This window comes from Excalfactoria chinensis, chromosome 8 (genome assembly GCF_039878825.1).
Source record: "Excalfactoria chinensis isolate bCotChi1 chromosome 8, bCotChi1.hap2, whole genome shotgun sequence".
Lineage (NCBI taxonomy): Eukaryota > Metazoa > Chordata > Aves > Galliformes > Phasianidae > Excalfactoria > Excalfactoria chinensis.
The window spans coordinates 10,625,191-10,650,985 of record NC_092832.1 but is presented as its reverse complement, the minus strand read 5'-3'; the positions used below and the strand labels follow the sequence as shown (position 1 = coordinate 10,650,985).

The following is a 25,795-nucleotide window of genomic DNA, read 5'->3' as shown; positions in this document are numbered from 1 at the left end:
AGGTACAGCTTTTGTACCACTCCCGGGGTAAGCACGGCCCCGTGCAGCCGCTCTCTTGCCTCAGCCGTGCATCCTGCCGAGCCGCCCCGAGCTCGCGGCACCGTCGTGCACCGCCAGCCGAGGCCGTCCTGCCGCCCGGCACAGCGAGGAGTTTGATTGAGCCCGCTGTGCCGGCCTGCGGGCGCTGCGCGGGGCAGGCGGAGCGTAGCGCGGAACTCACCTGCGCGCCGCCGGCCGGGCCTCCCCTTCGCACTGCCTTGCGACTTCCCATCCGCCATCATGGCGCTGCCGGCTCCCTCCCCCTGACCTCTCACCGGAGGCGGAGCCGTGTCGGCCTGGCCCGGGCCGGGAGCGAGGAGAGGCGGCAGTGCTGTGCGACCGGAGCGGTGCGGTTACGGTGGGTGCCGTGAGCGGTGAGCGCTTCTTGCGGTGTTTGTTTTTAATTCAGCCCTGGGTTAAAGGGTTACGTTAGCAGCCCCTCGTGCTGGCGTGTATTGTGCACCCCACGTGGGAAAGCTGCTGAGGAATGTGTTTAATAGAGGTGGAAGGGCTCCGAGTATTAGCGGCAGGAGGTTTCTGTTTATTTCGGTGCTGTACGTTTGCCGCTGGAACCGCTGGGAAGATGTAATTGGAAACTGGGTTAAGTCGTAAGGCCTGACAGCGTGCGGGAGCTGAGCGGGGAGGTCCCGCAGCGCCGTGTGAGCCGTCACGTGTCCGAGGGCTGGGGGGGAAACATCAGAGCCGGACAACGTATGGAAACTGGTCCGAGGGGCTCAGCAACGTCCGGCTCGTAGTACGGCGTGCGGTAACGAAGCGTGTGTGATGGTTGTGAAACTGAAAGGTCAGGCTGGGAACGCTGCTGGATTGCAGGGAAGTGCAAATGTTAAATTAGGCAGCTGAGAATAGGGAGTTATTGTGTTCTTTGGGCGTCAGAATTCGCACGTGCGCGTTTTTATGCTGTTGTGAGTCGACTGGGTTTTGTAGATATCCACATAAGTGATTATCCTGGTGCCGTGTTAGGTAACCGAGGTCAGGTTCAAAAGGAGAGATGGTGGGCGGCACCTTGAGGTATCTGTAAGAATGCAGATTCTGGGTGCTTTGATGAATGGTTTGCAAATCATCCAAGGGCAGAGGTGGTGGATTAGGCACAGTGGCTGTATAACAAGTCTTAGGCAGAAGAAATTACTCAAAACTGTTAAACAAACAGAAATCCCCAAAATTGAAGTTTTTATTTGTTGCACCTAAAGATAAAGGACTGCTTGATCGGCCAACATTGCAAGGAAGTGAATGATGCTGCATATGTAGTCTGGACTGGACTAAAACACTGTTGGTGCAAGGCAGCAGGCACCTGCATGTGCTGTGCCTCTCCCAAGCAGCAGGCAGAGTGCTCACCCAGTGAGGGTACCCCCAGAAAGCACAGCATGGGGGACTGTGGTTGGTGCACAGCAAGCCCAGATGTGCTCTGCTTTGGCTGCAGTTGTCAGTGTACGTGGTCATGCAGTAGCTAAAAGATTGTTCTCATTTCTCTATTTGGTGTCTTTAATAATGTGATTTTTAAAAATTTCTGTGTTTACTTAACGTGTTTTAATACTGTACCTTTTAATTCCTCATAGTTTTCAATGCCTGAAGAACAAACTCAAACTATAATGGCTGTTGATGAACTTCAAGCTATAATACAAAGATGCGTAAGTACTTTCATAAAAGTCATAAATGCAAGCAGTGAAAGGTTCACTCTATGGCTTCAAAATACAAGACACTTGTAGAAGATCTCCTCACTGCTATCTGGGTTTAGTCTCCATGTTTCATTAACTTCTCCCTGACTATTTTCCCAAGTTCTCCCTCTTGGAGAAAGAAGTGTTCTTGTTTCTCTCAGCAGAATGTGTCCAAGTGAACCTATCACAGAATCACAGAACTGTAGGGGTTGGAAGGGACCTCCAGAGGTCATCACGTCCAGCCCCCTGCAAAGCAGGCCCCCTACAGCAGGCTGCACAGGTAGGCGTCCAGGAGTAGTCTTGAATATCTCCAGAGAAGGAGACTCCACAACCTCCCTGGGCAGCCTGTTCCAGTGCTCCGTCACCCTTACTATGAAGAAGCTCCTTTTCATTTTGATGCAGAGCTTCCTCTGTGCTTCAGTTTATGGCCATTTCCCCTTGTCCTGTCCACACAGACTGCTGAAAAGAGGTTGGCCATGTCCCTTTGACTCCCACACTTAAGATATTTATAGATGTTAATAAGATCACCTCTGAGTCTTCTTTACTCAAGGCTGAATAGACCCAGTTTACTCAGCCTTTCCTCGTAGGGGAGATGCTCCAGGCCCTATATCATCTTTGTGTCCCTCCACTGGACTCTGTCTTTTTTGTACCAGGGAGCCTGGAAATGAATCCAGTACTCAGAACTGGATACAGTACTCAAACTAGATACGGTACTCCATATCAGGGCAAATTGTTGGGGAAAATACATCTAGATAAGAAACTGTAGTTTAGACTTAGAAATAGCTACTGAAATACTGCCTTACCTTCTGTGGTAGCTCTTGGTAACCTCTTATGTATTATTTTTTATATGTTAAAAGAAAAGTTACTGTGACATTACTTCTGATTTTGGAAAGGAAGCTTATGTTTAATTATTTTTGTATTTACTTTTTAAAATAAGGAGTTAAACATGCTTATTTTCTTTATAGCAAATTCTGGAAGAAGCTGATTTTAGAGGAGAAGATTATAATCTGTTTCAGGTAGCAGGTCAGAAGTGTTTAGAAGATGGATATGCTGCTCAGTTATTAGAAGTGATTCAAAATGTGAAAAATAGGGTGAGTTTGACTTCCATAAATACGATCCTTCTGTGTTTAGAAAATGTCCAGTTTTGGTTGATTCTCTGAAAATCTGATTTGTAGGTTGTCATCAAGAATATGGGTTGGAATCTCATCTCTCCTCTTGTTAGATGTATTTTAGCATATAAACAGGAAGATGAGAAGCGAGAACTCTACCTGAAGATATTAGATCAGTTGGTGCAGGTATGTTTTTGAAATATATGATTGTAATGAGATATTTGTAAGGAAGGGGCAGAAAGTCCATCTGACTTCGAGAGGAAATAGGACATGAACGCTTCTGAGTTCTTCTGCCCATTCCACATCGCTGTTAAACTCATGGGCCAGTTTTATCTGAAGTAGACACAGCGATAACATTCTGAGAGGTAGTGAACTTTTTAATAAATCTAGACAATTTTAGATAAAACCAAGCTAGACATTGTCCAATAAAAAGTTCTTAGCAACCAGCTTTTGCAGTTGATGTAGCCACAGCAAAGCTACCTGTGTCTATGGCAGATTGTAGAATGATTGGAAGGCATTCACAAGTTTCATCAAGTCCAACTCCTGGCTACACACAGGGCCACCCAAAATTCAAGTCCAACGTCTGAGAGTGTTCTCCAGACACTTAGTGGACTCTGGCAGGATTTGGGTTGTGACATTGAGTATCTGAATTCTGGTGAAGTCACAGGGAAATAAGGTTTAATCTGTAGGAGATTCCCTTTCAGTTCTTTTTCATTTTTATCTGCTTAGAAAACAATTTACAAACTAAGCCAAATTCACACTGAGGTTTTTCTTTTCTCTCTACTGCTAAGGAATAACTTGCTAAAGTAGATACTTATACAACATAGCAAATCTAATGGCACTAAACTTGATTTCTGTGCATGCATATGCACTCAGAACAGTACATTTACTATAGGAATGTATTTATTCATATTTATTTAAGATAATTTTGAATATTCTAATCTGTTTTCTTAATGTTCAGGAGTTTCTGTATTGCAGTTTGTGATGTGTTTTTTTTTCTCCTGTTTGTTTGGTTTATACCTGATAACTATGGGGATTCAAATGTATGTATTGTCCATCTCTTGTAGCTGTGCAATCCAAAGGAACTTTTTTTGGGTTTACTTGAGCAGATTGAGCAGACATCAGGAGAACAGGTGTGCCAGACTATCATGTTACTGCTTCAACCCCTGCAGACAGGTAACAGTGACTCTCTCATGTGATTTCTGACAAAGAATATTATTTATGAAATTAGTTTAGCCTTTGGTGGAGTAATTGAAGTGGATTTTAATTAAGATGGATAGCCTCAGATGAAAACGTAACATTTTTCTTCATTCACAAAATGTGGTTATTTTTTGCAGTTGTAAAACACACATCCTTATTACAGAAATAGAATTACATGGACTCATAGGTTTAGAGAATTCATTATTTAACTTTTAAAACTTTAAAATTATAAAACTTCTATTTGTAATCGAAACAAGCTGAAAAATACAAATTGAAAAACTGCATTCTTGTGTTTTACATGCAAAAATTAAAAATACAGATTGAGATACTGGTTAAGTAGGTAACAAGTAGTAGTTTCTCTCTTGGTATGTGAAATTGAGTCACACCTTCTTATCAAGTTTAAGTCCAATTATGGCAGTCTCTGAGCTGCGTTACTGAATTAAGTTAGAATTTAACAAGGGAAGCACTTTGGTAATGAGAAATATGTATTTTGTTACATAAGCAATCTGCAGCTAGTGTGTGCTGAGATCAGTTTAAATGGAAAGTGACTTGTGCTGCTTCCTTGGTGTGGTAAGACCCTATGTTGTTTTTGCCATGGAGTATAGAGCAGCTCTGAGCTGCTTAGTGAAGAGTCAGATCTTGAGCAGAAAGTCTTTTGTCAAGTAAGTAAGAGTATAGCAGGAAAGCCATATTAAAGAGGTTTTCCAGGTCAGAAAAATGGATGTTATTTTGTTTAGTCTAGTTATAAAAAGACAGATTTTTCTGCCTTCATGAGTTTGCAACAGAGAAAAGAGGAATGTGTGGAAATGCAAGACTGCTTTAATACATCATTCTCAACTCTATGGTCATATTAACTACTGTGAAATAGATTAGCTGATAATGATGATAAGCTGATAAGTCTTGCTAGGCTTGTACATCTGAATTGAGATATTAGTTCTTCTGCTCCCCTGAAAGTGAAGACTTTCTTATACAGTCCTGTTGCTTTTTTTCACACATTCCTCCAGCAAACATTAACTTAATGTCTTAAAATGTTCTCTTTGTTTCAGTGCTTTTGAAACTTCAGAACAAGAAGGCCTACTCAGTGGGCTTATCTTTGGCCATGATTATGGATCAGCTTACTCCCTTGCCTGTACCATATACAAAGCAACAAATACAAGAAGATAAACTTGGTCTCTGTCAGTGCTGTAATGCAGTGGTGGACTTTGCTAAACCTTTTGTGAATGAAGTTGTTAAAAACATGGAAAAATCATCAGAATACAATGACACGGAGCTGAAAGAAGAATTAGTGAAGTTGTGAGCATTTAATATTAGCTTAATGTATTCCTGTAGGGAAACAAAATGAAAGTAGATGTTTATTACACGTGCAGTAAATAAACAGTCTTATTAAAGTTTTTACAGTGCTGCCAACATAGAAAATAATGCTGTATTTCAAAAAGAAAAAAAAACATCTTTTGCATTTTTATGAAGTGAAAAAAGAATAGTAAAAATAATTTTTTAGTACAAGGAAATTAAGAAATATTAGTCTCTGTGATATGGAGCTCATTTGGCAGTCCTGGTGCTTCAACTCAAAGGTGCAAAAGTGAGGATAATCCAGTTCTGGAGGTGAATTCTAAGAAATGCTCCTATGGGAGACATTTTTGCTTCTGTTCTTGGAATATCAGGAACAGCAGCAGCCAAAATGAATATAGACCTTGTTGACCATTGCTGACATTGCTGTAGTTTCTGTGAGATTTCACCTGTTGTTTTTTTTTCAGCTGTATGAAAAGCCTGAAATACCCACTACTGACAGCTCAGCTTGAACAAATGGGAGGCATTGAAGAACATCCATTTCGTCATTTTGCAGCTGAAATTATAGTAAGTGCATTCAGAATGAATTGAAGTGCTTGTCAGAGCAGTTGTGTGGTTCAGAACTGCGAACAGGAAGTTCACTTCATTTCTGTTACTGGTTAGTGTGATGGCTGTCCAGGATAAGATCATGTGAGTATGTAAATGTTTGTAGTAGGCTAAGGTTCCATCCTTGGAAGTGATAAACCTTACAGATGCAGTTTTGCTCCTTGATAAGCCAGTTTGGACTGTTCTCTGAATCAGCTACTTTGTTTTAGCTGTTTTTTACCTGGTTAAGTATGATTTCTTATAAACATCTGACTTATTGTCTTCACTGCTTTGTGAAGGTAAAATCTAAGTATTAATCCACATTTTGCACTCAGAAATCTCTTACTTCCCTATAGTGCAGTGCCAGCTGGCCACTCCATGTGACCAGTGCAGTTATTCTGGTTTTGAACATTTTGCGTAGCAACTATTAAGTTGTTTCAATGACTGTGGATACACTTGTTTTAATATTGGCACTATGAAGGAATAGCATTAAATTTGAGCTTTGGAATTCATTCTCTTGTTAGCTGGTTAGAGGAGGAAAATGCAAACACCACACAGAAATGACGAAAGCCAAAGAAGGCAAGAAGGCAAGGGAGATTTTAGAATAGGTAGAGTGGGGACTGAAGCTGGCTGAAAAGGAAGAATTGGAGCCATCTGAGATGAGGAAGGCACATATGTGTGTGTGTTTGTGTTTGTAGGCATGAATGCAGAGGAAGTCTGGAAGTTGTTACGCGATGCAACTCTGTTTCTTTTTCAACTTGTTTTTAATAATGTAAGACTATCTGCACACAAAATTTTACATCCCAATGTTATGATGGTAAAGTCAAGCACGCTGTGTAGTTAGCAACATTTTTGGTTATTTTCAACCATAATTAATTCTTCTGTCATGATCATTTTGGTTTTTTTTTCCACAGAATATCTCAGTCAGTGTAGGATGGAACTGTTGCATGGATTAATTAGAGCTGTGCAATGAAAGAGAAGCTTGCCTGTGAGATCTTTGCTTCTTTTATTGCAGAACTTTTAAGATGCGCAGTGATGGAGGCAGAGGTTACCAGAACATGATATAAAGGTTAAGATAGTTAAGGCTGCTCTGAAAAACGGGCTTTTATCCCTGCCTTTCCCATTGGGCACAGTCCGAAAACATTTATTATGCTAATTATAAATTACTTCTTCTTTGTTTTCTCAAGAAATCCACTTCTGCTCTTTGTGGAATTGGTTAATGAGTACTGTGGCTAAGGTCGGTAAAGATGCATTTAAGAATGTGACATCTGATGTAATCCTAATTCTCCAGAATGTCAGGTCTTGGATATTTGGTTTGGACAACACTGGAAGGATGGATTAACCTCTGCTTCTCTATAATTCATACAGTAGAAATTACATTAACTCTTAATCCACATAGATTTGTTGGGGAAAAGAACAGACGTATAGTAGTTGTGAAGTTCTCCAGTGTCTTCCTGCTGTGAGTCACTGGAAAGGCCATACAGAACAATTCAAACTTTAAAACAGGCCTTGCCTTTGGCAGGTGAACATCATGTTGCATAGTGTTTAATAGTCAGAGAGCAAACAACTGAGTACTCCTTGAAAAACACAACTCTTGTGGCATAACGTGGGCAGGAGGCCATTATTATTCATAGCATCTGTGGATAATGCAGCCAGATTAGGTTTTGCAGGGTGACTCTTGTGAAGTCTTTTGCTAATTTTTGAGTGCTTGACTTTGCTGTCTTAGTAGCACTTTTCTGACAGTATTTGTTTTTCCCAGAAGGTTTTTCATTTGTGTATGTATCATAAATATTCACAAAATATTTCTAGTGATTTCTACATACCCTACTTAGGATATTTTACTGTAAAGACTGTTTAAGCTTTGTAATTTATTAAGCATACAGATTTTTAAAGGCAATTAAGTGAAATCTAACTTTCTTTTTAGGACATTTTGCTGGATATGAGAGAATTAGTGCCACTAGTGTTTTTACATCATAAAAGGAGAAGATCGTCCTGGGAGAATCAAGAGTTTGAGGACGTAGAGAGAAATAATTCTGCAGATTCTTTGGCATGTCTGTCATACCTGATGTTTGTTCAGCATTTTGGTATCAATTGCTTTCCGATGGTATTTAGGTAAGAGCTGTTCTTCTCACTTACATTAAGTTTGTACTTGGAAACTTCTGAACAAAATAAAACTATTTTATTTTTAATAGCTATTAATGAAAACTGTATTTCACCAGTTTTAGTTTTGTGGCAGCTTTATGTAGTTCAACAGTTCTGCAGATTGCTATAGTTTGACTGTAGATGAGTTGACCTTTAAAATAAACTGATAGGATTAGTCTTACTCTGAAAATTAATTTGTATTGAAATTATGTAGACAGATGCCCATATGAATTATAAACAGAAATTGGATGTAGTGCTTTGCACCTATTTCAGAACTTTTAGTTTTGTAAATATACTTCTACAGATTTTTCCAAAAGGACTAATGCTTTCAAATGGATTAGCTGTGAAAATGCTTATGCACTTTAATATAAACATAACTTTCTTTTTTAGTCCTTCGTACCTTCTGCAGTGCAATATGACACATATAGAAGTGCTACTGAAAAGGTAGGATTATATGATATTTGGAGCTCCTGATAATAGAGGGAACTTTTTTGTCCTATGTTTTATTCCTGGTCTTTTCTAATAATTCATAGAATCAAATTCTGATTATGCCAGATAAGTTCAAAGGTGATCCTTAAAGCTGTCAGTTAAAATTGCAAGCTCTGTGACAAGATGATATTCTCTTTTGCTAAGAGCTTTAGCAAATTGTGTAAAACATTCATCTATTCTTTTAAGAAAATTTATTCAGGTGTTCAAAATTAAGGCAGAATAATTAGTGTATATTTATTTGTCATTCTGTATACTCTGTAGGAGTATAAGATAGTGCTAACTGAATGTATTCTGATATGATACACACTCTGATTAGAGGTCTGTCTTTCTAGAGGAAACCAAGCTTCTCCGTATGTTTATTTTGCCTTCCATTAGCAGCAGTGTTGACCAAATAGTTTCTAGCATTGCTGTAGAAGGGAGAAGTTTCTGATTATGACTCCTTATGATTTCCTAGTAAAACAAAACCTCTTGGCCTATTCTTTTTAGGATTTGGTGTGTTTTGCTTTGTCTCACAGAGCTGTCTGTGTGCATAGAAAAATTTGGTACAAGTTTTGTTTTCTTTGTTAATTAGTATCTTGATACCTGTGGGATATGAGCTGCTATCTCACAGATATTAAGAAGGGAAAAAAACTAAGCAGTTCTGACCCTTAAGAGAGGAGTCTAATTTGCAGCTTTTATTAATTATATATACTCAATCTATTCTAAAAATTTTTTGAGAGGCTCAATGAAGGCATCATGTTTAGAAATCAGAATGAAAATTGTTAACAGCCAAGTTCCTTCTTGTCATCAACTATTTCATCTGAAACATCGTTATTAAGTGTCTCCTTAATTTACAACTTGATGTCTTTTTCTTTACAGAACAGAAGAATCTATGTTATCTAAAGGACTTGTAAGTTTACTTTTCCTTTGATCAAATGTTCATTGTTAGAATGCTGATTCTTTTCAATTTTAGCATTGTAAAACCTTAGTTTCTCTTTCTTAGAAAAGTATGAATGGTTTGGATAACAGTTTCAGGAATATTTTGAGGCTTAGTTAGATGTTCTTCAGTCTTATGACCATTTAAATGAATGTATTGTACATTACACACATTTGTATACATGTAAACTACCATTACTACCTAAATTTATAGCTCCTAGGAGATCCAAATACGTGAATTGTAGTAAAGGTTGTTCTAGCCGTGAAATGTTAAGCGTACAGATCAATGTCCTGTATATATGCAAAGTGTTGGCAGTTGTTTATTTTCCTTCCCACCTTCAGGATCTGTTTGAGAGCTGTTTACTGAGAATGGAAGATAATGGCCTTCTTCATCAGTATTTGGAATTCAGAGAATTTATCAATGTGCCTCAGGTAACAAGAAGCAGTGTACAGAACTGCCTTTGTAGTTGATTATAAACCATACTCAGTTGTTTTCCAAGTGCTGGAGGGAGGATGTGCTACTGAATCTTCATGCAATTGTGTTGTCAGACTGAATCCTATAGTGTCATGCTGTACTGAATTGCATGCTACGCTGAATTGTTTATCCTCTGATACACACTGCAGCATGAAGTTATAATGACAAATAAGTTATACTTTAGATGGCTCTTGCTACTTCAGATACTTTTTTATTTGGATGCAACTGTTGGAGGCCTGGCTTGTTTGTTAATACCTTGATCAGATTTTGTTCAATGTGATGTAATAATGTGCGTGTAACTACAGTTTCTTTGTCTAACTGCAGGATTTGGTGAAAGTTATGACCCTTTGTCCCATGGAGCATCTGGTATGTAATGTGACCTACAGAATGGTTTATGTACTGAGTTTAATTAGAATGAATCACATAATGTATTTTTGTTATTATTAGCATTTAATACATTTATGGTTGTTTTTTTAGAGAAAGAAGAGTTTGAGTATTTTGCAATTGTTCATAGATAAATTTGAAGCAGAGGGAAAATATACATTATTCAGGTATGCATTCAAATTACTGTAGATAGTATAATACAAGCCTCGCTGTAACTTCATTGCTTGCAAGCTGTCAGAAATCATTTTTATCTATCTGGTAAATTACATTAACTTTACTATGTTAATTGGTGAGTAAATAATGAATGTCAGTCGTCTCTCATACAATCAGCTGTCAGATGTAACCTGGTGTTGAAACTGTCACTTAGTGAATAAGGCACAGTGTTATCCAAGTCTTTAGCTAAAGACATAGGCAGTTCTGAAGATATAACATCTACTTTTGTTTGAAGGTGTTTACTGAAGACAAGCAACCATGCTGGCGTGGAAGGATACATTATTAAAAATATTAAAGATCAGATTCACTTATCATTAACGGTAAGCCTATTTCTATTAAAATATATTTCTCTTCTCAAGATTGTATCTGAATTGAGAAAACGTGTATAACTTAAGATTTCAGTGATGCATTTAAAAAGGAAATACAAAAGAACCACATGTTGAATAGCAGCATAAGATTGGGAAATGTTACAATATTGATTTGGTTTCTTTGTGCCGGTGTATTTTTCCATTATGATTCTTAAACACACTTTTAAATTACATGATCCTACTGCGTTTTTTTAAATAGGTTATTATTACATTTTCTGTACTGGAAAAACAGTCCTTGAAGAGGATCTGCACGGAGTTTTATTTCATCCTCACAGTTCCTCATTTTCTCAGTATAATTCAAATGCTACAGTCCAGAAAGATCTATTATTCTTTATCTTGTGTTTTGTGATGACATTCAGCATTACTCTGTGAGTGTTTCACAAATGCTAAATTCTTTGGGAAGAGTTGAGCTAGATCAAAGCCATTTAAATCTCATATTTTATAATCATTTATAGGAGGAAATTGGAAAACTTAACAAAAAGTAAATTATTAACTTTTTTGCTTTTTCATCTCTTCTCATTTTTACTGCTAAGGGCCTTTTTCAAAGCAAATTTGATCTCTAAGGTATTCCTTTTTGTCAAACAGGACAATACAGTCAACTCATGCATATTTCATGATAACATTAAATATTATAACACATTCATAATTCACGTCATAATTATGATATATAACAGATAATTACCTTTATAAGACTGTAGTCGGTCCTGTCCATTGAATCAGCAGGGGATAAGCAAGATAATACTGTGAAAACTCTTCTAAAAAGGGCTTGCACTAAAGCTGAATAGATAAAACATATTCTGAAACTTTTGTACTGATGAATTTGTTGACTTTGCAGCTTCAGAATTCTGCTAATGCATTTCTTCTCTGTAGAATACCCTGGCTGTCAAGAAGGCAAATAACTTACAAATTTCTTTATATGGACTTGATTTATTGCAAATAATTCTGCTGCAGAGAAGACATAAAGAAATGGATAAGAACATAAAATTGTTAGCAACTTATTTCCCTGCCCAGCTAGCGTTAGTCTTTTCACATTCCTCGTTTGACCTGACTTAACACAGATGGCCCTTTTTGTTTCCCTTCTAATCCATTTCTGGCTTTGTTTTTTTTGCCTCTGGTATAAGTTTTGTCCTGTAGGTGATATTTCTTTGTCCGACCTGTTTACAAGTTGTGTAAACTTGTATTAACTATAGTGATTGTGATGTGATGAAGGGGTGGGAAATCTTTTCTACTGAAATTGAGAAGAACAATCTGGGAGGCAGAGGAGAGAATTGTCACACGACAAATTTGTGTACTTGCATCATAGATAATAATAATAATAGTTACAAAGTATTTCTTCCAGCATTTATTTTGTTTTCAATTTCTGCTTTCCCCAGATTGTTCGTACGATTCATAGAGTACTGTGATCTGGAAGATCCAATAGGGTCATTAAGTCCAACCTCTAGCTCTGCGCAGGACCACCCAAAAATCCCTATCTCTGAGAGCTTTGTCCAAATGCTTCTTGAACTCCAGCAACTTGGGGTTGTGACCTCTGCTCTGGGCAGCCCATTCCATGCCCAGCAACCCTCTGGTGAAGAGTCTTTTCTAACACCCAGCCTGCTCCTCCCCTGATACAGTTCCATGCTGTTCCTTCAGGCCCTGTCACTGCCACCAGAGCTCAGCGTGCTCCTCTGCTCCCTGTGAGAAGCTGCATCAGCCATAAGGGCTCCTCTCAGCTCCTCTGCTCTGGGCCACTCAAACCCAGGGACCTGATCTGCTCCTCTATGTCTTGCCCTCTAGAACCTTCACCATTAAATTATCTATGTTAAATTACTTAAGATTTAATTAAGATATCTCAATTTTAGGTTTAAATTATGTACTCAGATAAACTTTTTTGTATCATTTTTCAGAAAGCACACGACAACGTTTGGTTTACAGGACATCACCTCATCTCCCTTCTAGATTTAGTGCTTTTGCTTCCTGAAGGTGCTGAGACAGACCTTCTGCAAAACTCAGATAGGTGAGTTGTAAGCACAGTTAGAGGTTTCTGTTTTTTAATCACATAGAAGTCTTCAGACCACCTTACTGCAGTGAGAGTAGTTACCGTCATGTAACTAATTAAGTGAAAACATCGGTGTATTTTAGATTTTTTGAAATAAAGATGTAAACAATCACCAATTTAAACCATCCTTTCAACTAACTCTGCAGAGAAAAATGTTACAGTGCTATTATACTGATGTTGACAATAAGAAAGGCATTCCTTCTCTGTTCCCTAAGAGTAGAAGGTCTGATGTCAGGTTACAGAACTAATTGGTAAAGTGTTCCTTCAGGAATGTATGGTTTGTCGCAGCTTTCTGCAGAAGCAGGAGAGTAACTTCAACAAGTTAGGAACAAAAGAAGTTGGTTGTGTCTCTTTGGGGGTGTAAAAATTATTCGATGTAACTTACAGCAAATGATATTTATGTGTAAGAAATGGTTTCTGCTAAAAAGCATGGTAAGAGAAAAAGCATATATAAAAAGCATGCAGAAGTAAAAGTTCAGTAAAATAATTTTTAAAAGCCCACTGTCATACTAGTTGCAAATCGTCAGTGGATTACCAGGGATGAATGTTACAACTATTTTGTAATGTGATTCTCTTTTGAGAAAACCCCTTCCCTCACAATTATTGCCCCTCCAGTCAGCTGCTAGTTTTAATCTTACTTGCAAAGTGACAGCTTCTCTTGTAACGGGGAAGGTGCTGTGCTCTTGATTAAGCCATACTGCTCAGCAGATGAGTGTGGCTTCATTTTGAACCAATGGATATTTTAGGGTTTCTGGATAAGGGACAATATAAGTTATTATCCCTATAATGAATATCTGCACTTTAAGTGATCAGTAGTGTATTTTTATTTCACAGGATTATGGCATCACTGAATCTACTGAGATATTTAGTCATTAAGGATTGTGAAAGTGATAATCAAGTAAGTACAAATCGATGTGAAATTTACTGATTAGCTACGGACTGAGCAGAATTCACGTGAACACTGTTATTCTCTGTTCATAGATATGGTTTTTAGATTACCATCCAAAATGGTCACTAATCCAGAGGTGGCGTTTTAGCAATATTTGGAGATGTGTGATATTTTGTTTTATTCTGATGAAATTTGATTGCATTCATACTTAACTACTACAGTAAAGAAGCTAATCCTTTTATTAAAGTGCAGTAAAGCATTTCCTGAAGTCAGTAAGCAATGCCATGGTCAGACAAATATTCTAACCAGCAGGTAATTATCCCAGGGTAGGTTGTTGTTTTTCCCCAGTTTGTTGACTTTATGGTTTGGGCTAATTGACTTTGGCATCTCATTTTCTCCTAAAATACTGGAAAAATCATGATCCACTTTTAGAGTACATTGGCTTCTGTGAATACAAGCTTTATAAGTGCTCAGTGGTGTTTGAATGGAAAGATAATAATATGGTTGGTACTGATTACTAAAAGCATCAGGAAAATGAACAGTAAAAATAGCTTTCAGTTTTGCGTTTCTTATGTTATTTAGTTAAGTAGATACAGACTGCATCAGTTTCTCAGATGTTTGGAGAGATTTTAACTTATGTCCCCATTACAGTGTACTGTACTTCATATACATGCATAGCTTTGTCAGCAAAGAAAGAGTTCATCTAACTATTAAAACTCTGTCCATAGTAGCTTACACAATTGCTGTAACTACCATCTAGTGCTTGCATACAGAATGTCATTATGGTTTGAGGAGAAAATAACATCAACTTTTCTGAAGTTTTCCCTTAAATTTAAGCCATGCCAGTTCTTACAGACCTCCCCTTTGTCTCCCTTCAGACAGTGCGAATGGAACACAAAGAAAATGATTCCTTTCATCTCAGTTCATATGTTTTGATTGCTGCATAACAAGCGCTTTCATGAATCAAGTAGAAAATCAGATTTTTCTGGGTAGTTATTTCTTCATTTTAGCACCACTAATGTGGAAGTAATTATTGATCTTATTTGATTAGAATGTCTTGAATTGTGCCTTGTAATCAACAGTACCATTTAACATTGAGAATTCTTATTTTCATCATCTTTTGCCCTGCCCTTTGGTGATCCTGCCTGAGGAGAGGAGTCATTTAAATGGCTCCTGTATCTAAAGACACAAAGTCTGCTTTATGTTTCCTTCTACAGCAGCTTTACAACTGCAAGCTTCTGAGGAACCAGAGCAGAGCTTTCCTCTCATGCTGAGTAACCTCGAACAGCCTTACTTTTGAGCAGCTTTCCCTCGTATCGCTTGCTTCCTGAGTGCCATTATTAGCAACTCTTTTCAGCCATCCCAAACTGGAGAGGTTGTTTGTGTGTCACTTTGACTACTGCACTGAAGAGCAGAAATGAGTACAGAGCATAGCAATGTAACAGATTTTAAAATACATGTATATGATTCATTAGGGATTTCATTAAAATCTTAACTCTACTAAAATGCTTAATGCTCGTTTTTGATTAAATGTGTATATATACACTTTATATTTCTATATGAAATTTATGTAAGTGTGCATAGTGAAAACAGCAGTTGGGAAGACAATATCTCTAGGTCATAAAGCCCTTATGGGGGTCATCACTTGCTTGCAAATTCCAGATTTCCGGTGCAGCAGAACTTCTGACAAATCTGAACTCTTGTTAGTGGGTAGTAGCAATGTAGGTACAACATGAAAAAAGAATTGGATTCTGCAGTAAGCAAACATTTAATACTTTGGTGTGTATTTTAAGGGAGATTGGAATATGGTCCGTGTTTGGTACATGTTCTAAAAACAATAGGTAAAAAGACCTTAAAAGTAAGTGCATTGTAGTTCCTATGTAGTAGTAGGATGTAATTCACTGTGACAGTTGAGAGTGTAGAGTTGGGCTTAGCACCATATCCAGTAACATTCTGACAGCGCTTCTTTAACTGCAATGTATAGACAAGAGTTTTATATTTGAAGAGCATGGCATTTACCACAGCTTTCAGTTGTCGTTACAATGCACTGTTAATTCAGGAGTGTGAATTCAAACATTTTTAAACTATCACCATGCTGTGCGTGCTTAAATGCATAAGTTTAATATTTTATTCCTTCCCACTACAGAAGTTTATGTATTAAAGACTAGTCAAAAAAACTCTGCTTGAAAACTTAGCATTGTGTTACTTCGTTAAAGATAACTTGCAACAACCTTCTCTGTGCTGTTCTCTTTGAATAGACTGGTGTGTGGGCTGCGCTTGCCAAGATTGAGAAGAACTTTTTAAAACCTCTGCATGTTGGACTGAATATGTCAAAAGCTCACTACGAGGCAGAAATAAAGAATAAGAAAGAAAACAGGAGAGGTTTGTTGCGGTGTTTCTTTTTTTTTCTTAGCGTTGGTCATGTTCAGAAATCTTTGAATTAAGGAAGTGGTGAATGCACTATAAATACCTATTTCTATTTACGTATTGATTTTATTCCAGGTTTCACATAATATTTCAGCAGTTGCTGTATTTGATGTTAATACTTTTCATAACTAGAAAAATCTGAGCTTGTTTATCTCTCATCACAGTTGTAAACCTTACAGAAACTGGACAGAAATGTCACCTGAAGACATTCAAACCTTGTTCTGTGTTTATACTTTGGATTTTAAGGTTAGACAGGAACATCTAAGTCTCTCTGTGAATATATAGCCCTTAGGTTTCATAGTTGGTGTGGGGAGGCTAAAGAAGAAATAATTCACACAGCAAATAGGTAGTGTCTTAAAGCCCAAAGGATTACCTTCTGGATCTTTTTTATCTGACACATAGAATCAAATTCTGCTCAGGGTTAAGCAGATACATTCCTAAGGGAATTAAAGCTATAGCTGCTGTAGGCCAGCTCTGTGTATGTCAGATCCTCTGTCCCTTTGTGGTCTCCAGTATAATTAAGACAGCCCAAGGAAATTACTTCTGCTGCTAGAAATGTCAGTACGGCTTTTTGCTCCTAGTCACATCCTTATGTGTTGTTATAAACTGTATAAGTACAAGGCAGAGGGAAGGGATTTTTTCTGAAGATAACCTGTGGATATCTTTCTAAAGGAAGTCCTTTTAAAGAAAAAGCTTCCTGGTTCACTTTAGTTTCTTACGTGTCCTTAGTCTTTAACAAAGCATAGAGATCTGAGTTCAAGAGAAGATACCTACCTCATTAAAATAAATGGCTTAGTCTTTCTTGCCAGCGTATAATCTTTGTAAGCGTTATATTACATTCCAAGCACATAGTCTGAATGTTGAAGTATTCCCCTCAATTTTGGGATCTGCCCTTGTAGTTTTGTCTGCTGTAAGTAGTGTGTCAGGAACAGAGAAACATGCAACCACTTTCTGGATAAAGTTTAGTCTGTCATCTTGCATATCTCTGGATATGAAAGTATTAAAAATGTATCTAAAAAACCAATCAGATTATATATTTCCTTCTAAGGAGAATATTAGCAATATAAAATTGTTTCAAGTTTACAAATACTGCCTGTTTGCTAATGTAGTCATAAATCATATAGAAGTGGCAGAGATAGCAGTCCTCAAAGTTCAGTACTTTTCCTTTTCAGTGTTTGTTCAGTCCTTATGCTTCTGATTTAACAATTACTGTCCATAAATACTAATTAATTGCAAGTTGTTTGATTCTAAAAATTAGGTGGAACAGCAGCCTGATGTCTGGTTCTTTTCTTCTACAGAGGCACACAGTTCTAACACAATTTGTTCTTTGACGGTCAGTGGGGAAAAGATGCCTGCTATGACTACTGAAATGCAACTTCAGGTGAGTTTGCAGTTCCAAATGTATTTAGATTTTCAATCTGGAGCCAAACGTACACGTACAGTCAATAAAGAAATCCATTTTTCTAATAAAAATAACAGTATTTTTTTTGTCATTTCAGGTTTTACACTCAGCTCTCTTCACATTTGATTTAATAGAAAGTGTTCTAGCTCGAGTAGAAGAGCTCATTGAAGTGAAAGTAAAAGCTGTTATGGATGAAAATATATAGGTCAACTGGAATATCTGAGTTAATGTACTTTTTGAAAGATCATTTTGATCATTAGACTTGAATTGAAAAGAGGGCTATACCAGCCTTTAGAGAATAGCTTAGAGTGGCCTCTAGAAAAACTGCAAATCCTGCTCTTCATATGTGTGTTGCTGTTTTTTTTTTTTTTGTTTTTTTTTTAAACAAACTTATTTTGCTGTTTCTGTCTGTGATCACAGATGGTTTGTTTACTAAAGTGTTCATCTTCAGCACTTGATGTTTTTTCTGAAGTATAGAAAGTATATCTACAAGACGTTTTTGTATTGTGCTGTGGTAAGAATGTGTGACTGTGCATTTCTTGTTCTGTTCATTTTCCAAATATTTTAGATAACTTGTTGTCTGATGAAGAGTTTTATAAAGTAACCTGGAGAGCCAGGAATTAAAAAGCACTGTTAAAGGAGTAGTTATTTTTATTAGTACTTTTTAATATTGACAAACAAGCTTCTATATTTACAAACAGGTCTATAACAGCTACAGTCAATACATAAAGGCAAACCGAACCAGGATTCAGACCAGGTTTAAAGAAAAACAAATCAGCTCTGAGCCAAGTTAAGGTATTAAAACTCGGTAAAAGAACAGATAAAACCTGTGTTTAAAAACACACTGCATAAGGCTCAATACACAACTGCTTGAACATGGGAAACCTGTATCTTGAAATTGTTTTGGTCATCGTTATCTCTGATGATAAAGTTTTCCTTAAGATTTATTACATAATTTGATACATTGTTATGAACGATAGGTTCAGAATCAAACCAAATATCAGGATGACTTCTCTTTCGTGCAGTTAAACTACATTTTTATTTTGTTAGAAAACATACGGGGCACAATGTATATTTTTCACTGTATAGTTATTTAATATAAATTTGTTTCAAATTCGTAAATTGTATATATAGTTTTTTAAATGCAACAGTATATTTTAAGAACATTCTATATATTGTTTATAGCTGCTATAATTTATTTAATTTTATTTATGAATAAAACTCCCCACTAAATTAATTACTATGCAACTGCTGGTACTCCTGAAGCATCTTCCAGACTGGACTGTTTTCTATTATGTGGGTTTTTGTCACTGCCATTTTCTGCGAAATATCATCTTCACGTGGCTTGGAATTCATCTGAGAGGAAAGAAAAATATTATGAGTAGGACATGTTCACTGTCTGAAAAAATGAATGCTCAGTCTCTCTTTAGCTGTAAGACAAGCCCTAACATAACTACTCCCATCATTCAACTCTATAGGATCAGCTGTAATCTTAAAAGATTTTAGGTTAAAGCTGCATTAAGAAACTGGGCCAGACAGCAGCAGAATCCATACAAAGTTAGAAAAATACAATGTTCAGAGTTATAATCAGCATTTATCAACTCTTACCATCATTTAGAACCATCTTTTGGGCAGGGTTGTCGCCCACTAGATCAAGTTGCCATGGTCCCCATCCACAGAAAGAGGTGAATTGACTCTTAAATGTCTCATTTGTCTTCATGCATTCCATTCAGTTAAAGCATTTGAGCAACAGTCCCACCTCAAGGTGTAACATGGATTGCGTAATATGACTTCATACATGAGCAGAAATTTAAAGCATTTTTTTACTCAGAAGGTGGTGAGGCACTGGAACAGGTTCCCCAAAGAAGCTGTGGATACTAACATCTCTGGGGGTGTTCAAGGCCAGGTTGAATGGAGTTCTGGGCAGCCTGATTCAGCCGGTAGCAACCCTGCCCAGAGCAGGGTGTTGGAACTGGGTCATCTTTAAGGTCCCTTCCAACTTAAATGATTCTAGATTGTAGGCAATATCTTGCAAAAAGACCCATTAAGGAAAATCTAATGTTTTCCAAGTTAAAATACCTCTGAAGTTCTGAGGTTTTAATCATATTTAACTAGGCTTACCTTAGCTATAGTTAGCATCAATTTAACAGTTTCAGCAGTATTATGAACCGGTATAATACGTAAATTGCTTCCCAGGAATCTACACATCAAAATAAATTAAGGTTACTTTCAAAGTTCACATTTAATTATGCCACGAAACTCAAAAAACATTCCCACATAATGTAAACAACTTCTTTATCTGTACCACAGGTTGCTTTCATCTTCAGTTGAGTAAGATTGCTTTTATCTTTGAAGGCAGCAGGTAAATTCTGGCTTTTTTTATACCTATCTATCCCATCTCTACACCATTTGTTCAGGTGGGATTTCTGAAGGGCTTTTTTTGTTTCTAGGACTCCCTGACGGTCAGTCAGTCTTAATTTTTTAAGAGCGTGTATGTTCAGGGAGAACAAAACACACTTTTGTTGTGTTGTTGAAGACTGTTTTCAAAGTGGCAGTAAAAAAATGTTTATTTATTCCATGAGAAACAAAACACGGGAAAGGATCTAAAAATATTTTGCTTGAAATAGCTTCAAATTTGAAATGCATCTTTGTAGCATACTGTCTAAATATAACAATCTGTACATTCAAATAATGGGATAATACTAACGATTTTATTAGAATGTCCAAGTCTACATAATTTAATCAGAGGATTAAAAATTTGATTAAAAAGAAGCAAAAACACTGATTTACCTACTGTGCCCAAAGTCCTAACTGCCAGCTAGTAATAAAGCACGTGTATCTAAGATATAATTGTGCCTTGCCATCATCAAGATGGTGTGGGCTGCAGTGATAAAACTAATATTTTTATTTAAGTAAAATTACTGAGTTTCTAAAGGGAATGTGTTTTCAAAACATCACAGTTATTAGTGGTCAATATACATACAAGATCGGTTGAAGTATAGATTGAACATTAGCACTACCATCAGCTGAAAAATATGTTCTTGCTGAATGGTGGCAGCGCTTTTAAGAACTCTCATGAAAATGGATGGAATTTTTGCAAATGGATAATAGGTTTCCTACGTTTTATCCCATACACTCAGCACTTGGCAGCATGCCCTGGATATAATGAAACTGGTGTTAGTTTCAAGGAGGTAAAGATCAAAGACTCCATTAGAATAGTCACTTTGATGTCAGGAGTGACAATCAGCTGCAGCAGAGATTACTGTACCTACCAGAAGATGGTTTTGAATGGAAGTATAGAACAGAATCTAATATCCATTATGAACAGGTATATACTGAAAAGTGTACGTTTTCAGGTTTTATTTCCACTGTTTTAGCTCAGTATAACAGACTCTCCCAAGTGAAGATATTTTAAAACCTGGTAAAGAATCTATCATTTACAACAAAGCCTCTTCATATGAATAAAACTTACTTCATCTATTTTGAATTTACCATGAAAGTGTGCTGCCAGAACTAGGACAAAATAGTTAAATAAAATTGCCTCATTTTCCAATGTGAGAGAAAAGCTTGAAAAAGGTTACAAAGGTCTAAAGAGATGGGAGGGAATTTTCTTTCTTTTTTTGTTTTGTTTTTTTCTTGGGGGGAGACACACATCTTTTGTTACCTATCATGTCAGATAGATTCACTTAACATTCTCTTCATTTTCCATTAATAAACGTATTCTTTGGCTAATTTTCCAGTGTATGAACAAAATAAAATTCAACTGAATCCCAGGCTGCCAAATAAACAGTTAAACTTCATTTCTTCCTAGCAGTAGAAAGTTTGATGTTGAAATAATACCTTCTCTGAATCCTAAAGGTTACACTCCATTCCTGTGGTCCATGGAGAGCAGCTGACAAAACCAGAAAGCTATTGCGATGTATGTTTATAAACTTCTGAATTCTTTCCAGAAGCTGCTCTTCCCCTCTCACAAGCAAGTCTTGAATGTCTGCCAGTATAAATGCAACACCTGTTGAAATTGATATGAATTTGTGTTAGCAGTGTGATTAAACCTTCTCACTACAAATACCCCAATCAGGAAGCAATTCTTATTCAAGCATTAATTTGAAAGGGTAGAACAACAACAACAAAAAAGTGAATGATTTCATGCATCTTGACAGTTTAATGCAATCATGACATTTGGCCAGTAATTACTAGGAAATTTAAGATCAAATAATTCAGAAGTTATTTTCTATCATAACATTAAAAAAAGTGTTCAATTCACTCAAAGTGTAGACATCTGAATGCCTTTGTAAGCACGTGTTTCAGGAACAAGAATCTGCTGTGTGGAATGAACTTAGAACAAATGTGGACTGATTGAAGACTTCAGCAGTTCTGGTTTAGAAGTAAGGTAAGCAAATACACCTGCAACATCTTGAAATTGAACTAAAATGTCTGCCATGAAAAATTAAATTATAACCCCCTCAACAAAGTTAAGTTCAAAGTTAAGGCATAAGCGTAGGAGGTTCAACAGAAGGAGACACAATAGACTGGGCCAGTCAATGCCTTGTTAGTCCTTGCAGTTCAGGAAAGCTTCAGGTTAAAGATCATATTGGACTGGACTGTTGAAAGCATCCTCTGCTCTGGAAAGGATGGACTGATGTTTCATGTTTGAAGTTTCAGTAATTTCCTAATCAAAACAGCTCCAAGAATCCTTTTCTCATCTCCCTTTTTACCACCGGGTCTGCAAATTCAACTTGGACAATTAAAGCCAAGGCTCTCTTTTGTATTTACATCCCCAAATACTAAATATCTTGATGGCCATCTTATGTTTAAATGGCATTCAACATGCTCATTTATAAGAAGAATTTACTGAATCCTCAAATACGATATAGAGACCAATGGCAACATTTAATCTGTTAAATTCTCTATTGCAGCCTCTGATAATATATATGCATTCACTTCTTTCACTACTGTATGACACTCCAACACAGCAGCTTTTATTCAGTTCAACGCAGCTTATGACAGAGCCTGGCCTGATCTTGTGCCTCATTAGAGTTTAGGAATTTGAAAACAAAGTACTGTACCAGAAAGGGAAAAAATCACGGAACCAATTTCCACTGATTCTGAATATCGAACTCGATGTTGTTGCCTTTGTAGAACTGTGGAGATTTCGTGATTCTAAATAAATTTTAACAGGTTATTTTCAGCCAACAGATGAGATGAAACATTCTGAAAACATTTAATAGTTACAGGAGAACTTCAGCGTCATTGCTTAAGATTTTATTTTATTTTTTAAATATATATCTTACTTGTAAAAAAGGAAAATATTAATTTAAAATGTTCTGTTAATTACATTTCAGAATATTTTATTTGAATTATAATTTATATGCGCACTTTCAGTGTGCCACAGGAAGCCATTCCATAAAACATAAAAGAACTCAAATGTTTTACACTCTGTAATAAATGCTAAAGTCTGATTTGCAGGAGCGAGGAATGTACAATGGTGCATTTCTAAGGCTCCCGTTAATTAGGCTGCATCATTCTCGTTGATGTCAGCATTTCATTTGGAAGATGTTTCAGAAGATTTTTGTATAGGAAGTGATTTTCATTAAAGGTTTTTGACAGAACACATTCCAGTAAACTAGAACAGTGCGCTGTGCAGTGTAATCATTTGAGGGATTGAGTGGGTTTGGATATATATTTCAGCCTGCAAAAAGCTCTTCTGCAGCACGCTCTGCAAAAGCTGCTCAAACCCACACATTCTGAAGATTGAACCACCGACTCCTTTTTAGCTAATAAAATGATTAAAGATGAAGGCAACCTGACATAAAGAGAGTTCTAGCGATTTAGTAAAAGATACAAAATAAAGTCCAGATAGTGAGTGAACCCTGAAGGGGGCAGTAACCAGAAAATTCACTCTTTGCATTTGTATGGAATGGGAATGCGCAGTGACAGCTGCTTATGAGATGTAACCACAATTTTGGAATATTTCTCTGTTTTGGAGCCACTGCCGAAAGGGAATTATTTGGTACACAAATGTGAAACAGCTTTAAGAAAAGGAAAGCTACATGGGTAGAAAAGGAAGCTCACGATGCAAAACTAACCAAAATTGATAGAAAACAACGTCTTATTAAAAGATCTTTGGCTTATACTTCTGCTATTTCTGTATCTTTGCTCCCTGGGAGTCCACACTAATCCTTATGAGTAAGAGGCAGTTAGGCTGGTGTGATCCCTACCCTCAGGTACCTCTCACCATTACAGATAATGTTGCTCTTGAAACAGTTCCCAAACTAGAACAGTTTGCAGGCTGTCATCTCGCAATAAACAGGCTTTAAACTGAGATAATTCAAGAATGACTTCAATACCACTCATCTATTTGTACAGCAAAGATAGAGCAGTGACCTTGTTAGCCAAGCTCATGCAAGCTATCCTTGATAGTGAGCCAAAGCCCTCAGCCTCTAAATTCTCTCAAGCTGGCATGAAATTAGCCTCAGCTGCAGGAACTAATTATCAGCTCCTTGACAGCGCCTTTCACTATGCTGGGGAATTGAAATTAACAGATATAAATATAAATCACTGTCTGTAAGGCTATTTTAAGCTGAACTACACGTTTACTGAGTAATAATTCATCCCAACATTGACGCACTAATGTAGAAAATAAAGCATTGAGGAAGAAGATCAGAAAATTAAAAACATCCCTGGTAGAATTATTTATAGAAGTCCCTGAAAGCAGCATCAGTACTATGCAAAAACAATGAGTCAGGAGGACAAGCCTAGAGCAGTGCAACTTGGAATAGCAAACAGCAAGAGTGCTAAATATGTACAGATGTAGCTAGGGGAAAAAAAAAACACCAAAAAACTGAATGCTTTACTAGAAACAACTTCAGATAATGTTACTGCTTTATGCTTAAAGAACACTGGTTGACATTGCATACAGTGCTTGCATGTACAGAACATAACACTGCTTCCAGTGTTTCTTAGCTCTGACCACTGCTCTTGGCAAACGGCACCATACCTGCAGGCCTGTATTCATAATGACCGTTGTTACCCATTTTGACTGCTCCTGCTTGCTGTTGTCTGCCATCTTCACGGGTTTAATGGCTCTCTGAGGAAATGCCAGCTGCAGTTCTGTAGGAGAAATGCTAAGTCATGGCTTGAAGCAGTGATTGAGCACCTGGTGGAAGGCAGGGCCAACCCAGGGAGCTCAGCTGCATGCAGTGCACCTGAGTGACTGGAAGGAGGGGAGCCAGGATCCATCCCTTCACAGACCTCGTGTAAGGGCTGGCAGTGGAGGTGAGGGGATCTTTTGCTGGAGTTCCCTGCTCGCCTGAGGCCTTCAAAGGTAAGCAGACCTTTTTTTCCCCTTTGTTTCTTTGTCTACAGCTGCTGTATTTGAAAAAACAGGGCATAAAATAAATTACCCCATAAGAATAACAAAATAATAAAAACTAACGAAGAAAGAAAGTGATGATTTGTTGGTTGAGGAGATAGAACGGTTAAAGCACTAATGTCTATGGGTCAGATTGGAGCCTGAGGCAGAATCCAACTCTCTAAGATGCTTGTAGGTACAAACTGCTGAACTGCTTATGTAACATGGCAACTAAATATCTATATGGGTCCTTAAACAAATTTGCATCCAAGGGCACAATGGGAGAAGGCTCAGAACGAATAAACGACTTCGAGAAAGCATTCCTGAGGAGCTCTGGTTCCTGAGGCCCCCCGCCACACGCTGGCAGTGCGCAGCCGCACACCCAAGGCACGCGGTCTGCTGAGCAGAGAGAAGCTCGTGCTGCTTCGTTCCGAGAGCCGCTGCTCGTTGTACAAACCTGGTGCCCAGCACAGGTCGAGCTCCGCGGGGCTGCAAGCAGTCGGGGCACACGGAGCGATGCCGGGCAGCACAGGGAGGGTCTCGCGCTTCCCGCCCTCGGGGTTGGGGTCTCGCGCTTCCGTGCAGCGCTGCCCGCCGTTAGGGGGCACTGCGGAGCCTGGAGGTGCTGCACGGGGCTCCGCTTCCTCGCGGCCCCCAGGAGGCGCTGCAGCCACAAGCAGGTGAATAATGAGGTACAAACCGCTTCGGTTTAGTGGAAAGTACTTCCTGTTTGTATTTTGGCTGTAGGTGTTGTTTTAAAACATGCAAAAATGGTGTTTTTTTCTGCCTGTCGCCGCATTTGACGAGAG

General features: G+C 37.8%; 3 protein-coding genes across 8 annotated transcripts in view; 1 reads left to right on the top strand and 2 right to left on the bottom strand.

Annotated features, from left to right (window-relative positions):
* RPAP2 (RNA polymerase II associated protein 2) overlaps positions 1-403 on the bottom strand; it is a 34,563-nt gene extending 34,160 nt beyond the window's left edge. Inside the window, exon 1 of one of the 3 annotated variants that reach the window (XM_072343298.1) lies at positions 221-403. In XM_072343298.1, coding sequence (XP_072199399.1) covers positions 221-281 — 61 coding nt within the window. In that variant the 5' untranslated portion in view covers positions 282-403. The remainder of the gene's footprint in view (positions 1-220) is intronic. The other 2 variants (XM_072343300.1, XM_072343299.1) reach the window with 2 other exon arrangements.
* GLMN (glomulin, FKBP associated protein) lies at positions 283-21,415 on the top strand. 4 transcript variants are annotated; one of them, XM_072343302.1, is made up of 19 exons: positions 283-413; positions 1,614-1,685; positions 2,678-2,803; positions 2,888-3,007; positions 3,889-3,997; positions 5,068-5,314; positions 5,776-5,875; positions 7,818-8,005; positions 8,426-8,479; positions 9,383-9,413; positions 9,782-9,871; positions 10,239-10,280; positions 10,392-10,465; positions 10,747-10,831; positions 12,766-12,875; positions 13,752-13,815; positions 16,065-16,188; positions 17,532-17,614; positions 17,733-18,881. In XM_072343302.1, the coding sequence occupies exons 2-19, from the start codon at positions 1,620-1,622 to the stop codon at positions 17,838-17,840; spliced, it is 1,821 nt and encodes a 606-aa protein (XP_072199403.1). In that variant the 5' UTR covers positions 283-413; positions 1,614-1,619; the 3' UTR covers positions 17,841-18,881. The 4 variants fall into 4 exon arrangements, with proteins under 4 accessions (XP_072199403.1, XP_072199402.1, XP_072199405.1 ...); XM_072343301.1 differs by having other exon boundaries at positions 311-397; positions 17,733-21,415; XM_072343304.1 differs by lacking the exon at positions 283-413 and adding an exon at positions 701-805.
* Positions 18,869-24,701, bottom strand: C8H1orf146 (chromosome 8 C1orf146 homolog). The gene is made up of 5 exons (XM_072343305.1): positions 24,633-24,701; positions 22,702-22,795; positions 21,476-21,644; positions 19,757-19,835; positions 18,869-18,991 (listed from the first exon to the last, which is right to left on the bottom strand). The coding sequence occupies exons 1-5, from the start codon at positions 24,699-24,701 to the stop codon at positions 18,869-18,871; spliced, it is 534 nt and encodes a 177-aa protein (XP_072199406.1).
* Between the last annotated feature and the right edge of the window lie 1,094 nt (positions 24,702-25,795).